At 38.1% G+C, this 25,604-nt stretch overlaps 2 protein-coding genes and 1 pseudogene across 2 annotated transcripts; 1 reads left to right on the forward strand and 2 right to left on the reverse strand.

Annotated features, from left to right (window-relative positions):
* Positions 1 to 4,770: 4,770 nt before the first annotated feature.
* LOC149098266 (uncharacterized) lies at positions 4,771 to 8,011 on the forward strand (annotated as a pseudogene).
* A 2,098-nt stretch (positions 8,012 to 10,109) lies between these two features.
* On the reverse strand, positions 10,110 to 11,718 carry LOC149098267 (beta-1 adrenergic receptor-like). Its single transcript, XM_089277952.1, has one exon. It carries the CDS (start codon positions 11,240 to 11,242, stop codon positions 10,397 to 10,399), a length of 846 nt encoding a protein of 281 aa, XP_089134078.1. The 5' UTR covers positions 11,243 to 11,718; the 3' UTR covers positions 10,110 to 10,396.
* A 4,434-nt stretch (positions 11,719 to 16,152) lies between these two features.
* LOC149098268 (uncharacterized) lies at positions 16,153 to 18,781 on the reverse strand. Its single transcript, XM_089278256.1, has 3 exons — positions 18,164 to 18,781; positions 17,845 to 17,975; positions 16,153 to 17,249 (listed from the first exon to the last, which is right to left on the reverse strand). Exons 2-3 carry the CDS (start codon positions 17,907 to 17,909, stop codon positions 16,784 to 16,786), a joined length of 531 nt encoding a protein of 176 aa, XP_089134382.1. The 5' UTR covers positions 17,910 to 17,975; positions 18,164 to 18,781; the 3' UTR covers positions 16,153 to 16,783.
* Between the last annotated feature and the right edge of the window lie 6,823 nt (positions 18,782 to 25,604).

A 25,604-nucleotide genomic window follows, 5' to 3' on the forward strand; every position in this document is an offset into this window, starting at 1 on the left:
TTAAGCCTGTGAAAAAGAATGAGGTGAAATATGTTTGAGAATAGTATTCATTTAAAGCTGTCAGCAAAAAGAATGTATGTAACAGTGATAATTAATCATACTTCTAGACTGAGAAGATTTATGGCTCGTACATTTTCATTAAGGATTTCCATTCCAGGCGTTGTCAGAAGCGCTCCAAAAAGTTTGAGTTTTGAGAAGCATGACTAAGACGTGATCTATTCCATTAAATATGACTGAGCTAAAATATTTCACTTTCGGTTAGAGGCCCTTTAGGCTATGACTGCTGTTGATTTATAGCAGAAACAGTTTATGCAGTGGACATTTTCTCAACGTTCTCGAAGTTGCTCTCTTCCTATAGTAACGGTTCGTGTGCTATTTTATCTATGGTAACCTAACCTTGTGGCAGCTTACTATTTCTGCTTCTGATTGAAGAAAAGAAGGCCCTGGCTTTCTAGCTTATTCCATCATAAACAGGAGAGGGTCCTTTCTTGACCATGAATCAACAGTTATTAGACGCTTTCATAACTCATGTTTTACTAGTAGCCTGACCGTACTTTATCTATCAGAAAGACAGAGGACTCTGAATTATTATTATTTTTTTGTTGTTTTGTCATGGCATTGTTATAAGCCATAAGTCATAGCGAGCGCTTTTATGTTTTGTTGTTGTTGTTGTTGTTTTTCTTTCTTTTCTTTCTTTTTTTTCTTTTTTTGTTTGTTTGTTTTCTTTTTCTTTGCCTTTGTTTTTATCTTTGTCAAAGCATCAAAAATACTGCGAAGCCCCACATGATCAAACTATCCGTGCTTTTTAATTATCTATTCGATTAAATTAAAAGAAAACCCTTTGTTCGCATATATTTAGAATTCAATATGATTGATCGAATTTGCAATTGCAATTTAACAGGGAAAAGAAATCGCTGATAAAAATTAATGCTGTTAGACTATATACTGAAGGTTGATTCCTGCCTCCTTTTTTATTGAAAAATCACAATCTTAATTGCTTTTCTGAGTGCAATATATAAAGAAAATTTAAAGACAAACCGAAGCTCATTTTTTTCTTTCTTAACTTGTATTGTAACTGGTCATATATTAAATCATACCAGTCCCTCCCTTAAACATTGTCTTTTAAATAACTTTCATAACACCAGTAATATCACAAGGCCTTATGCTGCAAGATAACTGTTATTATTTTTCATTTTTTTGTTTGTGTGTGTTTGCGTAATTTAAAATGGGAATTGGGTTGTTCTCGTTTGTTTAGAAGTGGCTGCTGTGTCAGTGAAAGGTTTATTGAACACAATTGTTGGAGGTAGGCACCTGCATCCTTCTTGCTTGAAAAAACATCCATATCTCCATAATTACTTTTTAGATCGTAATTTCTCACGAAGGTCGACATGGCAAGGAAAAGAGCGAAATTATTTCTATGCAAACGGCGCACATACATCTAAGGTTAAATGGTTTGAAGTGATGGCTTCAAGACACTTAACAATACTTCAAATATAAACAATATGGACTAACGCTATAAACATTTATGTCCGTACACCACGTAGTACAATGTACTATGGATTTTAAATTTTTAAACCATTGGTTGGAGAATTTTTGGTTGTTGGATTAGGTTGGTTATTTAAAATAAAGATGACTTCGAATCCAAAACTACACACGTACATGATAAGTAGCAAGGTTCCATGATTACATACCTCCTAGTGACCGTGTTCGAGGTCTGTACTGTAAGTTATGACTGGTTTGGTTTTTCCCTTTCGATTTAACGGAATATGCAGTATAAATAATATCTTCTCATACATATATTTCTCGATGTTCTTCGACACGAAGAAATTCTTGCCAAATATTTCACTTGTGCTGATGATTTATTTACCTCCATTTTGACAGCTTTGCCGCTTCCTGTTAGGGAGATAGAGCCTTTCCTTTTTTTGATTTATTCCATCATGGACAAATGTTGACCGATGGTGAAAAGTCTCATGACGTTTAGATAACTAGTCGTTTTCCTATATGGTAAAAAATTATAACGCTGTACCTCGTACATAATCATACAGAAAAAAACGCATTTAATTCTTCTATGATGGCATTGAGAATAGTCTGTCTTAGATGGTAACAACGCCATCGCCTTATGTAGTCGACCGAATGTAATTCATTTGAGTTGATTGAGGAGAATCCCCTAAAAGGACGCCTGATCAGTGGACGCTTTCGGTAACAGTAAGGGAAAAAAATCAATCAGGCCTAGTGATTTTAAGGCAAAGTACGCCCGCTTATTTCTTAGTTCAAAATTCTATGCTATAATTGTTTCTTTGAGAACAATTGCAAAAGCCGATAGCAAAGAAAAAGTGCAACCTAACAAAGGTGGCTTAAAAAACCTACCTCCTCAATTTTAGAAAGTAGACCTCAGCGAGAAATTGTGCGTCCGCGATAAGCTCTTTGGGTATGGAAACCCTTAAATTTGGCTTATATGTGTTTTGCGCGGAAATGGAGATGCATGTGTGTTGTGCGCGCGCAAATCTAGGTGTTCGGAGATCGTGTGAGTAGGTAATCTTGGGTGGTCTAGTAGGCATGTCGTGCCCACATTTTCCTCTTCGTGATTAGTGTTAGGAGTACACGGATCTAGAAACGGCGTCCCCAGCAACCAAGATAGGTATTCCACTGACGTCAAACTCACTAAGATGTTTCTTCCAGATATTCAGTGTTGTCCTTCCACTTCCTTTGTCCTGAAATGTCCATACACCCTTTCACATTATTTCAGATAATATAAATTATTATATGGCTAACGTCGTGAGTAGGCAAGATGAATCAAATCCTGCGCTGTGATTGGCTACCCGAGCGGGCAAGATGGAGCTATCTTGCCCGCTCAGGACTACCCGCTGGGTCCCGCAAGAAAAATTTCCCAGAAAGCCATATAATAAATCCTTTATTGACCAAGCTTGTTCGGTCAAGATGGCTGGATATTGGCCTCGTTTTTTTTTTTTGCGAGTTTATGGACCTCGACTCCTCACACTTGGTCAATAACCCATACATATCGAAACCATCGTGGTGGTTATCGTGCACACTGGAAGCAGGGGTGGAGTGGTGAGGAGAGGGCGTGCCTTTACGCCAGTGTTTCCCAAATTCCAATAGTGGACTCAAGGTGTCAGAATTTTGCCAGTCGCATTACACCACCTTTATAAAATCGTTTTTCATTGGCTCATTTTAAGCAATGTTTTTGTTGATGATGATGCTCTTGATGTTTGTTTTCGTCCTATGACTATATTTTCCCTTATGTTTATCCACAGGTCGTTCGTTATCAAGGAGGCACCGTGGCCGGGTGGTAAACTCGTCGGACTTGCAATCCAGACGTCCTGCGTTCGAGTCCCGTCGAGTTCGAGTCAGTTGCTTGCTTGGGCCCACTAGCCCTTTTGCTATAAACACTGCCGAGGGTAAATAAAGGCTTATTATTATTATTATTATTATTATTATTATTATTATTATTATTATTATTATTATTATTATCGAATTATTCCCTTCAGCCCCAAACACAAGAAATTGTAATGATTATCTTCGTAATAAACAAGGCTATATATAGCTATATAACAAATTTACCTGATTGGATGGTGATACATGTATAATTGATCAGCGCATGATAACAAGCTGCCAGTTACTGCAGTAACAAGCAGTATTATAGTGCATGGACATTAACCATTGTGAGCTATTTTGGTGCAATGTTATATGTATTCTACAAATCAATAGTTAGTGGCCGTCAAACAGAAGAATACTGATCGAAAACTATCTCTTTGCATTCTTTAGGAAATAAATATTAGTGCTATATCTTAAGCTTTCATGACGGGAACAGTAACGTGTGAATGTGCGCCACATTGTCCTTATATTATGTTATCGGTAATTATTAGTTATCGTTCGGATATGTATAACTGGTCTTCGAACAAGTTTTCCTCCTTTATCGCCGATTTCTTATCAAAACATTTTCTTATAGTTTTGATCCCTAATGCAGCGAATTCTGAACCCAACTGAGCTGTGTTATCAGTCTTGTGGTACGGTTTTCAAGTGAAGACTTGAATAATTAACAAGTTGTCAACAATGGACTTAATTATTTTTACCTGAAAGCGGGTGAAATTCGACCAATGTGCGTGGAGATCGATATTTTCATCCCAAGCTATACAAAATCTCTATAGTATTCCTCTTGATTGAGTTGGAGCTAGACTAAAATTATTTTTAACGAAGTAAATTTCAAGACGATTACAAGTCTACATTGAGAATGATATTGTAATTATTCATGGTAAAAGCGGCTATTTGGTTTTCAAAACTTTTCGCTTTTTTCTGGAAGACATATATTCCTAAAGTCGGAGAAGTTTTATGTATGACAATTGTGCGTCATGAGCCTCAGTAATTCTGTGCCTCTCTATTTTACCTTCAAACAAATTCACATCATTCGTTAGAACGGCAACACTAAAAAGTCACCGAGAATACAAATCAAATCTCCCGAAGTTTACACTCATTCGTTTGACCAAATGATAATAACGCTCTCGTCTATATCTCTGACACTTTTCAAAGTGAAATCCAAATTTACCGATGACTTTCTTTGAAATGAAATATTTCAATAATAACGAAATATACCAAGGAAAACATCTGCATAAAAATTTGGGAAATAGGTGACCTTGGGAGAAAGTTTAGAAAATTTGTGCTGTTGGGTTAATGTGTTTTTAAACAAGGACTAGATTCGCCAAAAGGTAAAATGAATAAAAATCATAAATATTTAAATAGGTTTAGTTCACTATGATGGCCACTCAGTTTGCTCTGCAGCAAGTTGCGTTATTGAATCAGTGTTATGTTAATTCTCAAAAACTGACTTGTGTAATTCTCCATGACTTGGTGTTAGGCTATAACAGGAGCCATAATCGGGGACGGAGACCGTAAGCGCGCGCCATTTCTAGTATTGGGGTTGTCCCCATGATATGGGACAATAATTCTATTTTTAGAACAAATTGCGCCATCGCCTGCGGCACACGCGCGTACATACTGCGAGGATTTCTGCGGATGTCGCGCCGGGGAAATGGCGTCCGAAATTCCCGAAATATTTCATGTTTTTGGTCCACAACTCAACGCGTTTACGTCTGTTGGAATTTTGCTTAATTAAGTATTTTCGTCGTAAGCTGTTCCAATTTGAGTGAAGTAAGACCGCGTCAAATTTAGGTATGTTCCGCTTTAAGCTTATATATATCGCTGACCAAGTTGTGTTCCGACGGATGCTTCTTTTACATGAGCTGTACATTACTCCACTTTAATTAAATTTCACATATGTTGAAGATTAACGGCTTTTCCATTACACAGCAAAAACCTAGCTGGATATATTTAGATATAGCAGAGCTTCAGGACTTCATGGTTTCCTAGCTCCTCTTACCACACGCTTGCGAGGAATTTGCCAGTCTATCGCGACCGAAAAGTAAAACAAAATGCGCGCGATGCGTGTTTTGTACAGTCAGTAAACATAACAAATTGCACTTGGCCGCAATTTCGGGTGAAAGCGTACATCGAACTCAAACAATAACTCTATAGTTTTTAAATATGGTTAATATTGATAAATGGTTGAGAACATATTAAAAGCTAAGCTGGAAATATGTGAATAAAGCAGAAATAATCAGCAAAGTTACAATGACGCTTTCTTTAATCAACTTCGAATAACGATTTCGATTTTGTTGATCGAGTTATCAAAACTCCTTGTCTATTTTCATTTTCGCATTGTAAAACTTCACTATGCTTACGTTGAAGAAACACACATGATGTTAGTAGCCTTTTTTGCGTTCGTGAAATTTGTTGCAGCATCTCAGCACAAAAGATAACGAAAGAAATCTTTGTCAAGATTTGTTGACAATTGAAAACATCGACTCGGACTTGAAAGTGCATGAGCTGCACTATGCAAATGAGCTAATTGTGCGCGTCAGACTTTCCTTTCAAAAACTTTTGCCAACTCACCAAACAAGCACAAACAATAAGAAACCATAAAAACAGGTTTTGGTTATGATTAAGCATTGTCTGAGAAACTCACAAATTAACTCGATACCAGAGTACAGAGTTTTCTTGCTATATTCTTAAGTCAGAACAAACACAAAAACATACGCGTACGGTTACAACAAGCGCGAGCAGATCTTATTATTCATTCCAAGCGCGAGATTGAAGTCTTGTTTTCGACCCTGAAAAACGCACCTTTTCCGTTAGCTCAGAGCATAAAACTACATATAAGCGCCCTGGTTCGTATTCTCTGTCTTATTCCCTGCCATCGCGGTGAAAAATACGCAAGAGAATCTCGCAACTCTCACCATTTGATCACCAACGTGACAGCATCCACGCGAGAGCCCCCGACACGTGCGTGGATCGCGGGGATATATGACGTCAGGATGGCGCAATTTGTTCTAAAAATAGAAAAATTGTCCCATATCATTGGTGCGCGCGGATCCCAAGACTTACGGTCTCCGTCCCCGATAATGGCTCCTGGCTATAAAGATAACAGGGCCTCGTGAAGCGAAGGATCATTTAAAGCCTGGGACGAGTTGTTTAAAGCCCGATTAAGTTAACCCAGGATTAGCGAGAATTGTGCTTTCAGTTTTGTAACTTTTCGATGAAGGTTTCTGTCTATATTGTTTGTCCTTCAATTTGGAGTTTGAATAAGCTCAAACTAGACAAAACATAAGTAATTAACAATGTTATACGCGAGAAAAATTAATACTTCGGTTGACTTTTAAACCTAGGTTAGCGTTAACCATTTTCAACCACAGATTGACTTGCAAGAGGAATGAACCGCTTTTTTGATCCCTTATTTTGTTATTATTAAATTAACACTATTCATTTTGATTTTCAGACCGGAAGAACGAATACCTCATTGGGCGTAAATACAAACTTTTCAACAGAATTATCCACTGAGGAAGCCGATAATCTTGGTTCAAGGGTGCTAACTGCTTGGTGTGTGGTATTTTCTGTTGAGGCAGCTCTTATTGTTTCTGGAAATCTATATGCTTTTGTCGCTATTATAAGAGGTTATTTTGATCTCGTCAGATACTTAACTGTCAGTCTTGCCTTTACGGAAATCATCAGAGGTTTCACTGCCCTTCTGATTGTACTTGGTTTGCTACATTCAGATAGACTTGGATGCCGTGTGGACTATCATGAATTGTTCCAGACATTACAGACTCTCTGCGATGTATTCTCACTGTGCTTTTTGGCGGCAATCTCTTTAGATATGTATTAGAGGATATTCTGGTCTCTAACGTACAAGCTCACCCGTGTCAGATGTTACATGACAACGAACTTTCTCATTTGGATTCTCTCAATGGGGATCCCGATGACCTACGCTTTTGCCTTGGCTGGTTTCTATCAGCTTCCTATCGCTGATGTAGCAGTTTGGTTTGTTGAGATTATTGATTTGACCATTATTTTCACCAACTACATTTTGATTTGGTTAAAGCCTAGATGCAGAAGAAACTCTCCTGTTTGGGGGCTTGAAAAAAAGAACTTCGAGCTTTCCAAAGCGTTTTCTCTTTGCGCCATGACCTATCTTGCATTATGGTTGCCAGTTCAAATTCTCCAAGGATTTTCGCATTTTACTTTGGCTTTCCCATGCAACGCAGTATATTTTTTAACATTTCTCAAAATGTTTTGCTCTTTCATCTGTCCTGTGATATATTACATGAAACTTTCGTCATTACATAGGTCCTGTACATGTAGATGCACTATGATACGCCATAAGCATAGATCTATGATTCCACCAGATAGCTCGCCGGTCATAACGCTCAAATCGGCTTCTTATTTAATGACGGCACTTTGACTCAATTGCAAAAGCAATCGATTTACCTCATTCCTCCAACAAAATTCCGAACACCATGACCAGAACAAGAATAACTGAATAAGAATCGACGAGCGTTGTCTTCCTGACTAAAGCCATCAATACATTGTGTTCAATTGTAGAGAAAAATAGTACAGATACTGCAGGTGTTGAGTAAATAAAATGATCGCTCTATTGACCGCATGTTTGTTTTTTGCAATCCTTGTGCGCACGCTGAATTGCATCAGCAAAAGCGCGCGCAAAAACTGTGTTCGGCCACCTTAACTGGTGCAGTGTCAAAACTGCTTATCCTGGCTTAAAATCATCTATGCTTTTCAGACTGCAATGAGTTATCACAGACATTTAGGGGTACACGGAGGGTAGGAAAAAAAATTTCTGATGAAGAGGTACTTTTTATCAATTCCCACCAGCTGTCCCCCTCCCCACCCCATAAAAAATGAACAGTCCCTAATGAGTGATGTTTCTTTCAAAATAACAAAAATAAATTGCAGTAACTGGAATAAATAAATAAATGAATACATGAATAAATAAATAAATTATGGCAAATTGATAATAATATTGTGGAAGTAGGGTATGGTTTGCTTCAACAATCACTCAGTTAAGGGCAACCAATGTAAATGGCAAAAAATAACATTACAAATCCAAGATTAATGTGCTGCATGTATCTGTTTTGTAGACAAGTGTGATAAAGATGATTTTGGTCTTGCCAAACTTGCTGGAATGTGTTTAAAGTAAAAGGCCTACTAATGAGTGTGCCTCAGTCATTGTCATTGACAATATCAATGTTAAAACTGATGAGAGTTAGAGATTTCTCTTCACCTAGTGTTTAGTTGTTGTATGTAACTTGTATTTGCTCGGTGTGTCCATTCCTGGGTTCTCAGTACATGTGAGGGGCCCTCATGTGAGGCCAAGTAAAGGGAAATAGGGCTCAATGGCCTGGTTGAATTACATGAAAAGAATGTTTTGGACAAATAATAGACCTCACAGTATTTACAGTGGTTGTAACTTAAATTGCAGATGGGAGATGAAAAAACACTGACTTGCATCTACTTGAAAATAATAATTTAATTACAAAGTATGTTTTTTAAACTCAGCACCAGGTGGGTTGACAGTCATGTGTAATATAAATTCACATGAAACACTTATTATTTATTGATTTAAACTTATGTATAGTCTCCCACTACCGCCAACATTCAAAGGAAAACAAATGTACAGAAGTGGGAGATCAAAAATGACTGAACAATAACATCCAAGAGTAGTAAATTTTTGATTGAGATAACAATTTGAGACAGGCAGTAACATGGTAATGAATATGTAAATGCAGGGTAAATGAGATGATGTCTCAGTTTGGTAGACCAGTTAGTATCCAAAGCAGGATCCAAAACCGTTGAACACCCGAGCCAAAAAATTTTTCACTTATCATGATAAAACAAGGGTATAAATCACACAATCATGGCGTGAACATATGACAAATCAAGGGAAAAGCCACAATTTCAAGTCCGATTTTCTTAAAGTTCAACTATCACGCAAAAATAATCCACAATACTGATCATTGTTATCCAGCAAACGAAAGCTCGTGTGCTAAACAAACGTTTTCAGCATAGCATGATTTCCATTCACTAGTTTTGATGCAAAAAAAGCTTACCTGCAATTGAGACTTGGCAGATAACTGGCCTAGATATTACACTGGCAGCTTCTAGAAAAGGTTCGTTTGATTCTCATGATGAGTGCAGAAATCGGTCCAGAAACAACAACCTTCTCTCAACTCGCAACGAAATGTGTCCGCCATTGCTGTGCGCGTGTAGTCCGCACGTATATGACATATCCACGCGAGAGCCCTTGCTCCATATTAGGAAGTTAAATTTGATTGGTTCGGAATAATCGGCAGCACTGAACCAGAGTTAAACGCTTCTAGGTGATATGCTTCTGTCATAACGTACATTGGAATTACCAACCAGAAAATCTCGATGAGTTTGTTTATTTTCTTGATGGCTGCTCTTCCGCTCATTGTTTGCATCGTATACTGTAGAATTTGGATTCCATCAAAAGCATCAAATGCAGATGACTCATCGACGTCACAGGAGCAGAGACAATGTCGCGAGATACTGGTAGCTTTTCGCCGCTGCAGAGGGTCTTGTTCACGTGATCCCCCGGAAATGCATGTTTTATGCATATGTTCCCTTGTACCCTACGTTCCTGTAAACGCGGGTTAAAATTGATCCCCTACTCCCTAAAACCATTGGGAGACCTATTAAATGGCGTCGGACACGAGATGCTAACCAACTGTCAACGGTTATTTATTACTTCATATTTACCCAAATACATGTTACATAGGAAAATATCGCGGTAGCAATTTTACTTTTTTTTAAAGAAAGTGAACAAGTAACATACTCACAGTAGTTGCTATTCATAAATTAAACTAGCAAAAATCTACGAGATATTTATTTCTCCAAGCGTTACAATTGCATTATATCAGCTGGATTATAATCATGGCATGAGTTGCTAGAACATCATATAAAGACAGTGCACTTGAAAAGTGGATTAGTGCGATATTTGTTCGGCTATTGCCTAACGTATTAACCTCAGGATTATTGGAGTGACCGCGGGATTTGCACTGGAAAATAGTTGTGAAACAGCTTTTCTGTAATCTGGCATTCTTAGACAATAAATCAAAAAATTGATAAACGAATTACTGAACTGAAGAAGTTTCAGTACAAAAACGACCACAGCGAGCATTTTTCTACTACACGGCACACACATATTTACTACAACTAATAGAACTTTGAATGGTAGCCAAGTCAACACAAATGTTCCTGTTATCAAAAACAATATCTTAGACATCCTCGCCTCTGTCCTCGCTCTTACTCCGTTTTGTATGCGGGAAGTCTGCTTACGCCAGATGAGGCAGTAAGAAGTGCACGTTATTAGCAAAGAAGTAGACAAACTGATAGTAATAACTGTGAAAATCTGGTGATTTGCCACGATTGAATAGTGCTGTAACACTCGAACTGAAGTCACCGCGAGGGAGAGGATCCATGGCGTTGCTATGGCAATGGCGTAGCTATGAGAGGATAACTGCCGATGACGAAGTGGCCGACTGATGGCAAAGAGTCGTTCAAGAGAAATAACAGTCAATGTGAAAATGGAGGAGAGACCTGTAAACATATCGACACTATCAAGAACGACTCCTGGCATGAACTTGTCTTCAGAGATGACTGTGATCATATAAATCGGTACTGCAAATAATCCAACTAGGAGATCAGCTATTGCCAAATCGATTAACAGGTAAAGAGAACGTTTGCGAAACCTTCCCTTGACAAGAACTGCAATTGACAGGGAGTTACTAATAATGATTACAACTGCTGACACTCCAAAACACACACTCCAGAACCAGTTCCAGCTGTTGAAGTTCATGGTGAGTACACAACACAAGTAGAGAGAGCTGCAAAAAATAAATAAATAAATAAAAAGATAAATAAAAAAGGATACGATACAACGTAGGATTAATTAAGAAATAGAAAACGTGTACCGTGTTTCTATCGAGCTATAGAAACACGAGTGGAAGTTTGGAAGAACGAGAAATGCTGTGGGAATACTGTGGGCTGTTTCCACAGCTTTTTCGAGTTCTTCCAAACTTTCACGAGTGTTTCTGTAACTTAATAGAAACACGGAGAACATGTTTTCTATTTCTTTTAGAAAACACCGCGACGGTAAAAAACGAAAACAACTTGTTTACTTTGATTATCAAAATGTAAATTCTCTTTGCACGCACCATCATTATGTCAACTGCTCGTGCTGGTTCTGTGTTTCCATCGAGTTACAGAAACAAGATTTGTAACCAATCAGCGCGTGTATTTTCTTAGGGCTGTTTTCTATTTTTTAAAAAAAAAAAAAAAGGTGTACTTTATTAAAATATAATAATAATACGTTGTATCGGTTTCCAACGTATACCAGAAGGATCACTGTCTGCGGTTGCTTGCCTAAACATCATAATTACAGTCATAACATGGCGACGCCCGGGTGGTATAGACTGAACACGAAACACTTCATATTGAACAAATGAACAAATGCACAAATGAACAAATGAACAAATGAACAAATGAACAAATGAACAAATGAACAAATGAACAAATGAACAAATGAACAAATGAACAAATGAACAAATGAAGACATGAAGACATGAAGACATGAAGACATGAAGACATGAAGACATGAAGACATGAAGACATGAAGACATGAAGACATGAAGACATGAAGACATGAAGACATGAATGAATGAATAAATCAATGAATCAATGGAAGAATGAATGAATCAATGAGAGAATAAATGAAAGACTTTATTTGTGTGTCAAAGAGGATCTACAATTGCAGCTTTAGAAAAACCAATTGGGGGCACTATTTAGACATTGAACAAATCATGTTTGAATCACTTTCGGAGATATTAACTTGAAACGCCAGGGCCACTGAGTTAATGAGAAACATCAGATATACTAGCTTTGGAACTTAAACTGCTTTTCAGCCAATCTCCTCTTTACTGTTATTCTATAAACAAACAAACCCATAAATGTTTAGCGTCCAGTCTGTGAAGTGTTTTTTAAACATTAATATATTTTTTTTTCAATAATTACTCAACCCCCTTCCACTTGAAACTGAATATAACACCCAATCTCTTACAAAAGATTCTTGAATGCAAAACCGTTTAAAGCACTTTCTTCCCAAAAGATAAAGTTGAACTCTTGTTTAACTGTATTTAAATTTTCATTTCAATGGGGAGATGTTTAAAAACTAATTTGAACAATAAAATGAAAATTAAGTAAGAAGGAAAATATCTCTTAGTGCCTGAGGACGTGGTGTGAGTTTGAATGTAATGCTAATAGCATCAAGCAAATCCACCTTTTCTACGTGTGAATTAGTTAGTATAGGTAATCATACGGTTTCGAGTTCAATTTGGAATTAATTTGCACGAGTACGTTTTTCAAGGTTTTTTTCGGCGAGTGCAATTTCAGCTTTTTTAAAAAATTCCCAAATGCTAATTAATAATATTAACATGAAAAACTTCGCGTGGAGGAAATGCCGGAAGATCTTTTTTAGAGCCATTTTTTCTCATTTTAGAAACTTTTTTCAAAGTTTCCGCACTAAATTTTCGCCATCATTTTGCGGGATATGATTGGCTTAGAAAATTGCCTTTTTTCTTTCAGCCAATCATAATCTAGGATTACGTTGTGCAATTTGCACTTGTGTTACACGTTTTGTACTGGTGTTACACTTTTTGCAGTGTGTTAAACTTGAACTCTATTGCTCTCAGCCAATCAGAATCGACTAATTTTTTTCATGTATATTATTAAAATAGTTATTTTATTCAAAAGACCAACGAAATGGATAAATACGAGTGTCTGTTAATTACTATCTTAATATATCGCCTTCTTTTCTTCCCTAAATGGCTAAACCTCACGACATATGTCATTTTTTTGACTGCCAAGCACCTTGCGTAGTAAAAAACATTATGTAGAAAAATGTCTGAGAAATTTTCGATGTACAATTTCATGTTGCTTTTACAACTTTTTTTTTGTGCAAGGATGATGACGTTTCCAAAGTGCTTCTGTTCGTAGAATAAAACTGTTTCAAAATTATATTAATATGCCTCAGAGTTTACAGACTAGGCTTTTGTCGATTGTGCTTGCAAAACTGGCAGATTATACTCCTAGCACTGCTCAAAATTTTTGGGAATCATCCCCGAATTATTCTCGTTTCTCTAAATTATGCTTCTCGCATCAAAATTATGCTACTTGGTTTTTAAACAAAATAAAGAAAGAACAGGGCGAATAAAGACAAACAAGGAATAACGCCGTTTGGAACCGTCGTTTTCTACAATTCTGAACATTCTGGCTTGATTTTGTATTATTTCCCTTTAATGATAGTGAAATCCAAGATGGCGGGTCAAATGGCGTCACATGACGTCATAATAAACAAACATGGTATCACCCTGTAGAGCAAGCTCAGGGCTAAATTATGCCAAGAATTATGCAAACACAGTCGACAAGTCACTTGTCAGAAGAAACATGGTACCCACATTCAGCTTTGTCCAAGTTATCCACATAGCACGTTCTTCCTTTAGAAACTTGAAAACATTAGTCGAAAACTTCATAAAGCCATTTTCATTCATCATAAACGGTGTCTTGCGTCCTATCCTTATTCTAACCTTTGGAAACCTCGATTTTCGTTCAGCTCAATATAACACATGCCCCACTAGGGTACTCTCATACACAGAAACTAGAGGCGACAGAACAAGATGGCATATCTTAGAGGCATGTAAAATTAGATCCCGACATTATTTGCGGGCATGTTTTAACCAGCCTTATGGGTTAGTTAAAAGCAAATCTACGAAAAAAGTGTATTTTGCTTTAGTGAAATTTCTTCCTACCTTTACCTTTGTAGTTTTTCCTTGGTGTTCTTGGACGTCCGTCTTGTCAAATTGCAGACACTTTTATTGTATCTGGCAGCAGCTTGTATTGTTTGGGAGAAAATATATGCTCGTAAATATATATGAATTATTGACCAAGTGTGAGGTCAAGATGGCTTTTTTTGCATGGACCGAGACGGAGTCGAGGTCCATAAACACGCAAAAAAAAGAAAAAAAGAACGAGGCTAATATCCAGCCATCTTGACCGAACAAGCTTGGTCAATAAAAGATTTATTATGTGGCTTTCAAGGAAATTTTTCTTGCGGGACACGGCGGGTAGTCCCGAGCGGGGAAGATAGCTTCATCTTGCCCGCTCGGGTAGCCAATCACAGCGCAAGATTTGATTCATCTTGCCCGCTCACGGAGTTAGCCATATCTCGTCTCAAAGTCGCATTCAGTTTTATATCGCGATTTAACCATTATTTGAGAAAACTAAACGAAAAAAACCGATTTATTAAAATATAAATTCCTTGTGCGCGCGAAGAATTGTTTTGGATGTTGGCACGTCATGTTGTTTCCTGTTTGTCGACGAATTGAGACAAATTTAACTTCATCAAAAGCTGACTTTTCAAAAAGCGGTTTCGCCATCTCGTGTGAGCTATATCTAGCTGCAAAAATGTGTGATGTTGTCCTGTTTGCTTTCAGGCGATGGAAGAGTGCCCTTATTCCAATGCATGGAAGCCTCGATATTTATTTAATAAACTATATAACGCTTATATCCCACTAGGGCATTCTCATAAACAGGAAATAGCAGCGACAGAACACGACATAATATCCTAGGGTAATGTAAAATTAAATTCCTAGTACGCGAGAAGAATTGTTATTGATATTGGCACGCCATGTTGTTTTTAATGTCTCAACCAATGTACCTCCCTTCCATCGCCGACTTAAAGCTCCTTTTTACATTAAGAGTCATAGTCTATAAGATTTAAACTTTGGCCGGCCACCGTACCTCACCGATTTTGCTGAAATTTGGCATGGAATCTTGTTTTAGAGTCCTAACTACGAAATGGATTTTTAAAAATTCCAATTCTTTTTACTTTGGAAAATATCGAGAAAGCCGATTTCGAGTGACCTTGGCGGCCCGCCAATATGGCGAATCGAAGGAGTTCTTGTTACTTCAATCCTGATCCTGCCATCGTAAGTTCTCGACAATTCTTATAACAGACATAAAGAACTATCCTTCTTTGGCTTATTTATTAAAATAAATCCGGTAAATGATAAGTTTTGAACGACCAACGGCCAAGAAGCACGAAGGTATATTTTCTTAGCTTTGAAAAGTCGTAAATTTACTTCAAATTGGAAGGGCGATATCTTCGGTGTTATCTCGATTGAAGTAGCCAGTTACCCAGAGTGTAGCTTAGTTATGGCTAATTTGATTCCATTAATAAAAATTCGGGGGAGCTGTAACAGCGTAGACTGAAAAATTATGTTATCAGTAGTAATTTGGCATTTTCTGCGGAACAGCTTGTTAAGCCAATGTTAGTCGAGGAAGATAGAAAACGATTCCTGTCGCTTAAATATTGCAATTTCCATGTTTTCTTACTAATGTGATTCAAAGAGCTGTGTTTGAAAATAGGATTCAAGATTGCGTGTGCGATTTTCAGGGAAAATTTTACACCGTTCACTTTGTTGTTGCACTGTAAGCAGTCTACACTGACATTCCAAATTGCAGATTTGAAATCACCCAAATGCGTGAACATGCACCGTTCAAGTGCTTATTCAATTGATTATCTTTTTTAAAATTTCTCTTACTCTATTGGGATATTGAAATCACCTATCTTCTGGCATGAAAAATATGTTTGTTTCTACGCACAACAATGAATGTCGATGAAATGTGAAATGAACATCGTGAGGCGCGCCATATCACTAATTAAATTTATTCATTTGGTCATCTGAAGTGTGCAAATGCTATATCTAAGTCAATGAAACCGATTTTTAGGTTTAACAGTTACAGTAGTATCGAGTAGCACGTTTTACAAGTATTTTTTGGCGGAACTGCAAGTTTATTTATAATATTAGTAACGATGATATGATACCGTAAACTTGGTATGGAGATACGGTCAGTGTAAAATATGGGCTGCCGACTGTGGACTGCGGACTACGGACTGGGTGTAAAACACGCACTGTCAATTTCAAGGTATAACTAGCACGGCGTTATCTTTTAGAAGGATCTAAGTTGTTCAAACTTGATGGTTTATTAATGACCGAAGAAACGGTAAGATGATACTTTCCGTCTAGTTGTAAATCTACATTTTTTGATGGCTCGGAGTGGGGTGTAAGGGAGGGCTAAAATGTTGTTGTTGTTGTTGTTTTGTAGTGGTGAATGCGCTTAGCTACACCTAGCTAGTTCACAGCTAGGCCGCGGATGTCCGTCTGCTCTACAGCAAAATGTAACTACAGCGAAAGGTAACTCTTAATGAGGAAACAAAAATAAAGTTTTGCAAAACTCTAAGGCAAGTTGTTTTGCAAGTTATCACAATGCAACTCTTATATCATGGGCTCACAGAAGACGTGGTTGAGTGGTAGCAGGAACACTCCGATAAAATGGCGGTTAACGCACCAACAAACGCAGCTTTTCGTTTTCCTTGTTGAACAGGCACTTCCAGTTTAAGCGAGTGACAAATTTCTCTTAGTTTACTGATTTTTAATTTACTTAGCTTCTGTGAAGTGACGAGTTCGCAAAGATTGTAATCGTCGTACATGACTGGGTTCTTGGGCTGTATGTGCTCCTCTACATTTCGTAAGGTTGCCAGCGCTTCTTCAGCTGCTTCATAGTCTTGGTCGGAAACTGACTGCGCTTCTGAGTTTTCGCATTTTGCCCGGCGTGAAAAGAAACTTTGAATTTGCGTGGAGAACAAAACCTCTTCGTGTAAGAATTGTCTCTGACCATCAACATCTCGAGGAATTTCCATTTGTCTTGCCACTGTCACATAGTTTCCTGCAGTAAGTTGAAAACGCCTGCAAAAAGCATATACTTGTAATAAGGGAAGTACCGTTAGAAACGTATAGTGGGGTACATACCAAAAGCAAAAATAAAACTTTGAGCAAGGCAGAATTGCGCAAAAAAGTGATGCACAGCGATCAGCCCAGGCAAAATTCCCTGTCGCATCAGAGAGTAGGTACGATCGAGAAAAAAGAAAGAAAAAAGAAAAAGAAACGTGGTCACCCTCAGTGTAATAAGTCGTATCGTACTCTTCTATTGGTCCGCTTAGTTTGATTCTTAATGTCAACTATGTGAACGGCAGGATGTCCTTTCCCCAGACCAAGATTATCCACTCAAGAATATTCCGCTTCAAGTCACTTCCCAGCTTAAAACCCAGATTAGCGGGCGCTAAGGATAAGTCGTATTTCTAGGAACCGTCGATACAGCGGGTATAGAACATCAAATTATGGCGCGAAAATGTTTACAATGAAATAGATATATAAGTAATTAGAATCAGTACCTGCTCTTGCCTAAAGAAGCTGAATTTCGCTTTTAAGCGAAGCATCTATAACGTTGAAACCTTTGAGATGTGGCCTTACATCTCTGGTGCATTGTAAAAGCGATACGCACTCGCTTGATGCTATGCTTTGTCCGCAGCTGTCCGTACCAAACTTTGAAAACCCACATCTAACCATTGTTACATTATCTTTGTGTTGATGAAAGCCATTCAGAACTGGAAATCGATGAGCAAATCAAAAGCTCTGAAATGAAAATCAAGAAGCACAAATTTACATTGAATCTCCACGAGCAATTCAGTTATCAAGTAATCAATTTGAGCCAAACTTTTGTTCTGTTACCCTTTTAAAAGCAAAAACGCTTCTGAGGTACGCTGAGGGTACGGGTAATGTTGCTAAAGAAATAAAGATAGAAATGAAATAAAACCACTTACCTTAATTCAAACCACAGCAAGGAAAATTCTTCACCCTGTTCACGGTAGGATTGAGTGAATAAACTTAATTAGCGGATGCGCGCGCTGCAAGTTAGCGAACGGGAAAGGATGTTCATTTCACATCAGTTTGTCAATCAGTCATCCTCGTTATGTCCACGATGTTCATCGTTCAGGCTTCAAATTCTACTGGGATACACAACTGTTTCACAATAGAAGCTAAGGTGGGTGATTTTTATATGCCATCTAGAGAAAGGGGAGTACAAAGAGGAGTTTAAGAGGACTTAATTTGAAACGTGACGCAATTTGCATTTTTGTACTCAACAGTGATTGAAATTATGTCGGTCGGTATTTCCGCGATAGTTTGTAGCCACGTAATCTGGATAAGATAAACAGTTTTTTTTTTTTTCGATATTGGAAATGAAAATTGAGTTCCTATGTTCTGGGTGATTTCTAAAATACTTTGATTTGGAAAAAGTAAATCGAGTGGGTGTTATGAAGAATTTTACAAGTTAACAACAAAATGATTCATGTCAGTTCAAGATTTCTCCAGAAATCACGTATCAACATTTTTTTTAACATGTCTTAAGGCGTAGGGTATTTGTACCATATAAACAAGAAACATGAAAATAACTTCATTTAGACGACAGGAATAGCTTTTTTCATCTCTCTCAATTAACATCTGCCGTATTCCCTAAACGGACTCGTCTTCAGCAAAGGCTGAACTGTTGAGACTGTCACTGGTGCTATAATTTTTTTATATCCACCGTTAAATTTCCCCTATTTTTTTTTATTAAGGGAATCAATTATTCAATAAACAAGCTGTGTTCAGGGTAAATGGCTAGTTCTTAATCGAGATAACAATGGAGATCAGCCTCCTAATTTACAGTAAATTTGCGGCTATTAAAAGCGACGTAAACATAACTTCGAGCTTCTTGGTTGTTCGTCGTTCAAACTTATCATTTTACGGATTTATTTTAATAAATAAGACAAAGAAGGATAGTTCTTCATGTCTGTTACAAGAATTGTCGAGAACTTACGATGGCAGGATCAAGATTGAAGTAACAAGAACTCCTTCGATCCGCGATATTGGCGGACCGCCAAGGTCACTCGAAATCGGCTTTCTCGATATTTTCCAAAGTAAAAAGAATTGGAACTTTTTAACATCCATTTCGCTGTTAGGACTCTTAAACAAGCCAGCAAGCCAAATCTCAGCAAAATCGGCGAGATACCGTGGCCGCGACCTTTTTATATAAATCGAAAATAACTGAGTATGACTCTTAAATAGCTCGTAAAGATGAACTAGTGTAGAGTTAAAGATGTCTGAACTGTGCAACTGTGCGAAAACATGGGGCGACGTTCACTGATCACTAACAGTGCAAGGAATATTTAATTTAAGTTTATTTTATTTTTTGTTTTTTGCCTCAGCAGCTGCAAAAATGTGTGATTTTGTCCTGTTTGCTTTCAGGCGATGGAAGAGTGCCCTTATTCCAATGCATGGAAGCCTCGATATTTATTTGGTTACTATATAACGTTTATATCCCGCTAGGGCATTCTCATAAACAGAAAATAGCAGCGACGTGGAACACGAAATAATATCTTAGGAGAATGTAAAATTAAACTCCTAGTACGCGAGAGAAATTGTTATGGATATTGGCACGCCATGTTGCTTCTTGATTGTCGACGAATTGAGACAAATTTAACTTCATCAAAAACTGACTTTTTGAAAAGCGGTGTTCTGCGGCATTTTGTAATAACTACGCATTTTGTAATACCTTACGCATTTTGTAATAAAAGTTGCAGCATTTTGTAATTACCTGCAGTATTTTGTATTAAATGCAAACGACGCATTTTGTAATAAGAGCTGCAGCATTTTGTAATAAACGTCAGTCTACGCAATTTGTAATAACGTGGTGACGCAAATTGTAATAAGTCTCTTCACACGATAATTTCACCAAGCAGTGTCCCGTGTGACCCAAGAACTCTTAGCCTTCACCACTCCATGTTCAGCCGCAATTTTGCCACCCTAGCTATTCTGTAATATGTCTGCAACGAAAGCCAACGAAAAAAGCTTACGCTTTCTGAGATAAGTGCGACCTTGCGTGGTATGAACCTCGCTTGTTTTAACAGCCTTTAAAATACACCAATAATTGGAAGTTCGTCAACATGTTTCATCTCTAGATTACTTAATCCACGAGTTTGACCATAGGTGTCCTTTGATTTTAATACATCATCTGCGCATAAACACCAACATAAGCTGTTTATTGACGTAAAAAGCTGATCCTAAAGTTTAAATTGCGGCACTGTTAGTACTTAACGTGTTCAACGTGTTCACTAAACGTGTTCACAAACTGAAACAATGTGCAAATCTAATACTAAATGACTCTCATTACTCGTCCACAACATGGGTGGGGGCGCTTATTTTAAATTTCGGCCGATAAGAGGGGCGCTTATTGGAAGTGGGCGCTTATTCGAGGTTGGGGGGGGGGGGGGGGAGCTAATTCCAGGATTTACGGTGAATCAAGGTACCAAGGAATTCATGCATGGGATTAGGTTAATGAGACTGAATATCAAAGAGTCATTGCTACATACATGGATTTGAAAAGAAGAGGAGGCGACTAAAATCGCCGTGTAAATTTCCTGCAAAGTTTTTCGAAGTGTCGCTAATTATAACTCTTTAAGTCACTAGTTAAAAATTGCTGCCAAATGCAGGTTAAATATATCTAACCCTCTTCCATCAACTGAAAGCAATAAACAAGTCAACATCACGCATGCTTGCAGCTGCTGAGGCTAATTCACGATTCATTGACATCACGAAACTAAACGCTAGTGGATATTAGACTGATCCTTATGTTAAAGAGGTTTTAACCTATATACTATGAACTACAGGCTGGTCCCTACATTGCAAAAAATAAATAAATAAATAAATAAATAAATAAAACAAAAAAACTGATAAAAGTAGAAAATACCTATCCTTTACACTGTCAGCGATGATAAATTATTCCGAAGACAGCTGAAAGTTAATTGCGGTTTCACGGTGTTCAGTATATTTATGGACTACCTGTTAAAAGGCAACAAAGTCATCTGGTAAATAAGTGTGGTTGTAATGGTTTTATACAACCATCACGAGTTGTCAAAAAGGCTAACATGTCAACTTCAAACTGAAATTTTTCAATGACGAGGAGTACATTAACTTGTCATAATAAACTGGTTTTGTGAACCTTCACTTGAAACACTTCGTATTACAAGCCAGCCGAAATAGATAAGATGCATTGTTCTTGTTTTTCTTAGGTTAGGAAAAGAGTGTAAAGTGTTTCAAACGGCTCAACATTTTATTTAATTGTTATCATTGCGCTTTAAAATTGGCAAAATAAATTTATTTCGCATTTCTGCGTTGCCTTTGGGGATAACGTAATGTACTCACGTGTTATTCAGTTCTCGCCAGTGCTTGTTAACAGCTGGTAATTAAGTTTCTCCGGTTTCTACCGCGGTTTGCCTAGCGTTTCACTCATTGTGAGCTTCTGAATTATTATTCTGAAGAGTTTAATCCTATTGGACTCGTCACAGTTTGTAAGTTCAATTTTGTGTAGTTATATTTTTGTATTTAGGTATTTTGTCTTGTTTACTTTTCAGCTGAATCAGACACTCACTCACTCATTCACTCACTGACTCACTGACTCACTGACTCACTGACTCACTGACTCACTGACTCACTGACTCACTGACTCACTGACTCACTGACTCACTGACTCACTGACTCACTGACTCACTGACTCACTGACTCACTGACTCACTGACTCACTGACTCACTGACTCACTGACTCACTGACTCACTGACTCACTGACTCACTGACTCACTGACTCACTGACTCACTGACTCACTGACTCACTGACTCACTGACTCACTGACTCACTGACTCACTGACTCACTGACTCACTGACTCACTGACTCACTGACTCACTGACTCACTGACTCACTGACTCACTCACTCTCGCGCGCTTTCGCGCACAATGATTAAAGCTGTGCATTCGAACTGTGGTGTTCGTATTCAGTAGCGTCTACCTACATTCCGTAATGTATGATGTGTAGTTCATTTTTAATTCAACCTGAGAACATCGAAAACTAAAAAATGCAAATTGTATATATCTAGCACTCTTCCATCAACTGAAAGCAACAAACAGGTCAGCATCACGCATACTAGGATATTAGCATAACGAAACAAAAAGCTAGTGGATATTACGCTGATCCTTTGATAAAGAAATTATACTTAACAAATAAAGAAGCCCCGACTGTGCTTTGTTCTGTTGTAAAGCACGCAGGAAGCGGTAGAGCACGAAAGAAGTGTAGGGGAAAACACGAGACGTAGTCGAGTGTTTTTCCCTACTTCTTGAGTGCTCTACCGCTTCCTAAGTGCTTTACAACAGAACAGAGCACAGTCGAGGCTTCTTTATTTGTTTTATGATGAAGAATCAGATAATTTCCCTACGCATTTGGCTGAATTTTCAAACCAAACTTTATTTTCCAAACGAGCAAAAGTCGCGTCAGCCGTTCACTGTTCTCTGATAAAGCACGCTAAAATAAGCCAATCACAATCCTTGTTAGAATTGTTCAAATAATTTGATTGGCTAACGAAGCGACAGCTGTCAATCACAAACTGGACTTCAGCTAAGCTTTCAGTTTCGAGAAGTTTGAGCGGCTCTCGAGAGAAGAACGATGCCTTCAAAGTTCGCTTTTAAGTTAATTTTTAAATACGGATCTCAAGGCAGGTAAAGGTTTATAGTCCAGAGGAATCCGGCCGTATTGTGGCCCATGAAAACGAGCACTTTTCCAGTGGAAATTACGAAACGCGGAGCTCAAAGCTTGTGGATGTAAATGCGAAATGCTGGGTTGAATTTGAAAGGAGCTACAGTTATTTACGGCTTGTAGGCGCATGCAGCAAGATTGCCCGAACTAGCGTAAAAGTTAGAAAGACTTAACGGCTCCCACTGGTTCTACTTCGAACACAGAAGAGAATATCAGAGCAAGTTTTGCACTGACCACTCGTCGGTTTACTTCGCTGAGATGACCGGAGAACGAGCGTTACTACACTGCATGTAAGTGTTGTTTGAGCAAATGAGCATTTTTAATTGTAAATTTACAAAAATAAAGCTTCTCATCATAAACAGAGACAGTTCAATTGTTTTCTGTCGTTGTTTTACTTCTTAGTATACTTTCTGCCTTCGTAACAAAATTAATGTCTTTATTGAAGCACTGTTTAGGTTGAGAATTTGTGAATTTCGCTACAGCTGTACATGTTTTGTCGGCGGGAATCTAGCAAAACTTGTTATTTTAGTACAGTTTTAACACTACTGTTGCTAACAATGGTCTCTGTGAGCCATATTTACTGCAGAAAAATAGCTCGCTTCCAGTGTGTTTGTCTGAGTCACAGGGGATGTTTAATTTGGGTCAAATTTGTCAAAATTCCGAAGCAAAAATTTGGAAGCCAACTTACCGTCATCAACCCGTGCTCTGTTCTCTGATAAAGCACGCTGTTTCAGCCAATCAGAGCGCGCGTTATATGGAAACTTTATTTTAATATGAAGTACAGATTGGTCTCTGCGTTAAAAAAGAAAATAAATAAATAAATAAATGAAAAGGGAAAAAACCCTCTTATGCTGTCAGCGATCATAAAATTAATATGGAGATAGGTGACAGTTTAAGGAGGTTTTATGTTATATTTATGGACTACCTGTCAAAAGGCGAGTAAGTCATCTGGTAAATAAGTCCAGCTGTAATGCTATTATGCAATCATCGAGCTTTGTCAAAATGAACGAATGAATGAACGAACAAACGAACGAACGAACAAACGGACGGACGGACGAACGAACGAACGAACGAACGAACGAACGAACGAAAGAAAGAAAGAAAGAAAGAAAGAAAGAAAGAAAGAAAGAAAGAAAGAATGAATGAATGAATGAATGAATGAATGAATGAATGAATGGATGAATGAATGAATGAATGAAAAGTATTCATTAAAAAGGTTAGGCACAGCATACGTGCGAAGGGTTAACATGTCAACTTCAAAATAAAAATTCAACGACGAGGATCACATTAACTTATAAATAACATGAGTCAAAGCATGATAAACTGGCTTAATAAATCTTATTTGAAATACCTCGTTTCACAAGCGAAATAGCTAAGATGCATTTTTCCTGTTAGGTTAGGACAAGATTTCTTGTATGAAAAAGGACATTCGTGTTAGTGATATTTCAGCTGATGAAAGTAGAAATATTTTATTCTGTTCTGACTAGTGCTCTGAGTTATCAGGGGTTTACTAGAAAGGTTAAGTCTGCATACGAGCCACGTGGCCCATCTAGCCGGCGCTTACCTCTGGTTTCAGTAGAATGAAGCGACTAGGAGTGTTTCAACCCACCGCCTCCCCTCCCCTCCCCCCCCCCCCCGAAAAAAAAGTGGATTATTTTCTTAGAAATCATAGCAACATCACCTTCTGCTTGGTTTCTTTTGGCTATGTATCATTTCTTATATTCCATCATGTCGCTCGCGCGCGATTGGTCTAAACTCGTCACGTGACTGAATATGCCGCGGCTAAAACTGGGTAATATCCGAGTGATATTCCCGATATTCAAAGTTACGCGTGTTACGAAAAATATCTCTACAATATGATAAACACAAGAGCCTCTTTTTGGCGAGAAAATATATGCCATAAGAGTGCCTGAAGATTGACTGTCTTTGGACAGGGGGGAACGTGTTTAATTCATGTTTAATGCGGATTTAATGCATAAATTAATTGTCTAACGGGAATGGAGTGACCAATCCAACCATCACTATACCTCATGGTATGAAGTACATACCATGAGGTAAAAAGGAAGGAAGGAAGAAAAGAAGGAAGGAAGGAAAGAAGGACGAATGGAAGGAAGGAAGAAAGGAAGGAAGAAAAGAAACAAGGAAGGAAGGAAGGAAGGAAAGAGGGAAGGAAGGAAAGAAGGAAGGAAGGAACAAAGGAAGGAAGGAACAAAGGAAGGAAGGAAGGAAGGATGGAAGGAAGGAAGAAAGGAAGGAAAGAAGGAGGGAAGGAAGGAAGGAAGGAAGGAAGGAAGGAAGAAAGGAAGGAAAGAAGGAGGGAAGGAAGGAAGGAAGAAAGGAAAGAAGGAAAGACGGAAGGAAGGAAGGAAGGAAGGATGGGTGGAAGGAAAGAAGGAAGCAAGGAAGGAAGAAAGGAAGGAAGCAAGGAAGGATGGAAGGAAGGAAGAAAGGAAGGAAAGAAGGAGGGAAGGATGGAAGGAAGGAAGGAAAGAAGGAAAGAAGGAAGGAAGGAAGAAAGGAAGCAAGGAAGCAAGGAAGCAAGGAAGCAAGGAAGCAAGGAAGCAAGGAAGCAAGGAAGCAAGGAAGGAAAGAAGGAAGAAAGGAAGGAAGGAAGGAAGGAAGGAAAGAAGGAAAGAAGGA

The sequence above is a fragment of the Orbicella faveolata genome, unplaced genomic scaffold, assembly GCF_042242905.1.
Source record: "Orbicella faveolata isolate gen_17 unplaced genomic scaffold, um_ofav_v1 contig_46, whole genome shotgun sequence".
Lineage (NCBI taxonomy): Eukaryota > Metazoa > Cnidaria > Anthozoa > Scleractinia > Merulinidae > Orbicella > Orbicella faveolata.